Raw genomic sequence first — 2474 nt, 5'->3', positions numbered from 1 at the left:
CAGCGATCGATCCAGGCTTGAAAGACACGCTTTAAATCATCATGCGAAAATTGCTCAAATTGCTCTCTTACAAAATTTTCAAGATCATCTGGACTCGCGAATTCGCGTCCTTCAGCTCTCTTTTTTAGCGTGCCGAATAAATAAAAGTCAGAGGGTGCAATATCAGGTGAATAAATTGGGTTTGGAACAACTTTGACATTGTTTTCCACCAAGTAATTCATTACCTTATGACTTTTGTGAACTCTTGAATTATCAAAATGAATTGCAAACTTTTGTTTTGTTGTTTGGATTTCTCAAACTCATCAGAATTGATAATTTTAATAAGAACATTGTCAATTAGATACTGAGCATTCATCGTATTAGGTTTTGAAGAATATCAATTGCGATGGTGCCATTCACGCCCCAAAAAACCGACAACATCATCATTGGTGTGTCAATTTTTTTTCTTCGGGAATGTTTGCGGATTTTCATCCTTCGGGATCCACATGATTTTGGCTTCTGTTGCATATTGAAACCAAGACTCGTCCCCTGTTACTAAAAAAGCGAAACTTCTTGGATTGATACGCACCCAATATAGAGAGGAGCTCTTTCGAAGATTGGACTCTAGATTTTTTTTGAACTGAATTAAGGTTGTGCGGAACCCAACGTGTATACGCTAGTTTGTAGTTCAAATAATTGTGCAGATAATAACTGACTGTTGTACGTGGTATCTTTGTCATCTCCTCTATCCTTCTGAGTGATGCTCTTGGGTCTTCATCTAGCGCTTGAAGAATTGCTTTGATTTTTCTTTGATCCGGCGATTTTTTGTCAATTTTTATGATGGGCGCCTTTTTGTTCATGAAGTGATACATCCTAACATGATACGTTACAGTGGAATAGCTAGGAGCATCCATACCGAAGCATTTTACCAATGTCTCGTAGATTTTTTTACAGTCTTTGCATTTTTTTGCAAGAGCGAGGATGTTTTCTTTATGATTCATTAAAAAAATGAAAAAAATCCCGCCAAAATTTCCCGCGAAACCGCCTCTTGTCTCAAAATTCATTTTATATCCCGGCATGGCGCCAAAATACAACATACTCATCATATACATATATTCATATTTTTTATTATATATTTATAATCAGCATATATCTCCTTTAATAGTCTCATATAGAGCGCTGTGCTAAACGCACCTTTGGACACCCTATATTTTATTTTATATTTTAAACCCTTTATTTTTTAATTAAATCATGTCTTGTAAATCAAATTACAACATGGCAAACTTTTGATTCGATATATATAGTTTACGTACAATATACGTAACAAGTGATAGCTCCATTAGAAAGCTGAGTTTTGAAAATTACAATACATAGCATATCATTTCCAGACTTTCCCACTTTATTTTATTTTATTTTTTTTTTAAATGTTTCGCAATTTCAGGATGCTTTTCCCCTTTAACTTTCTTAAATGCGTAATTTTTTTCTATCTGACAACTGGCTTGAAAGATCATTGAAAATGCCATATAAACAATTTCATTTTTTTTCGACTTTTTTTTATAAATAAACAAAATAAATATACAAATAAAATTATTTCTTAATTATTTTGTCATATTTGACAATTATATCCTGTCTCAAAGTATCCAAATCCGCAAACTGTGTTGCGTATCTCGAAGTGTCTTCGTCGTACGGCTTAATTACATCAGCCCTATCCAAGAACATCATCAAATGAAACGCGAGAGCTTTGTATTTTATCTGCATCAAAATTGCCAAAGCAGGATGGAAATCTCTTATTGATATGAACAGCAACAAAGCGTTCATTGCATTTCCAGTATCCAAGAAGTGGTGGGCGGCTCTTCTCAACAAACTCTTCGACTCATTCGAAAACTCTTCCAATTTGCAGACTTCGACAGAATCTTCCCATCTTCCGTTGTCCTGAAGATATCTTGCGGCAGAAAGATTAGCGCCAGCTAAATGCATCAATATACAGCCTTCTATAAATCTGTGCTGTGCAAAAAGTGGAACAGCGGTTGTTATCAAAAATTCTGTCACGTTTTGTGGCAAAATTTTATCTTCGTAACCGAGAAGCAACGCCGAACAAATGCTTGCCACTATTGTGAACTCGCTTTTGTTGGAGAGACTCTTGAAAACTTCGACAGCTCCTCTTCTATCACCCATTCTGAACTTGAACAACAAGTTGAAAATGGCAGAAATCGGAGTATCTGCAGGAGAAAACAGAGAAGATTGAATCCTCAACGCGGAAACAACTTCTTCTTTCCCTCCAAACATGGAATGTCGTGCTTGCAACCTCGGACCTCCCAAACTACGTGAAACACACTTCCAAATAATGGAATCAGTTGGAAATCCATGGTCATTAGCTATCTCAGCTATTTGAAGTGCTTCTGACCATGTTCCTGTAGTAGGATTCGTTAATAATTGCTCACCCATAAGCTCTAACCGTTGCTGGGCGGTTTTTAGCGGTTTTAAGAGGGCAGGTG

General features: G+C 36.3%; 1 protein-coding gene and 1 pseudogene across 2 annotated transcripts, besides 2 other annotated features; both read right to left on the bottom strand.

The window, feature by feature from the left end:
• TVAGG3_0294940 lies at positions 1 to 1091 on the bottom strand (annotated as a pseudogene). The gene has a single exon. A coding segment is annotated over exon 1 (1091 nt).
• Positions 1 to 1187: a mobile genetic element.
• Positions 1160 to 1187: a terminal%2Cinverted (terminal inverted repeat of Mariner transposon ID:TVAGG3_0294930).
• A 333-nt stretch (positions 1188 to 1520) lies between these two features.
• Positions 1521 to 2424, bottom strand: TVAGG3_0294920 (WD repeat-containing protein 11 family; the record flags this gene model as incomplete). Its single annotated transcript, XM_001278931.2, has 1 exon — positions 1567 to 2424. One exon carries the CDS (start codon positions 2422 to 2424, stop codon positions 1567 to 1569), a length of 858 nt encoding a protein of 285 aa, XP_001278932.1.
• Positions 2425 to 2474: the final 50 nt, after the last annotated feature.

The sequence above is a fragment of the Trichomonas vaginalis genome, chromosome V, assembly GCF_026262505.1.
Source record: "Trichomonas vaginalis G3 chromosome V, whole genome shotgun sequence".
Taxonomy (NCBI): Eukaryota; Parabasalia; order Trichomonadida; family Trichomonadidae; genus Trichomonas; species Trichomonas vaginalis.
This window is presented reverse-complemented; position numbering and strand designations above follow the sequence as displayed.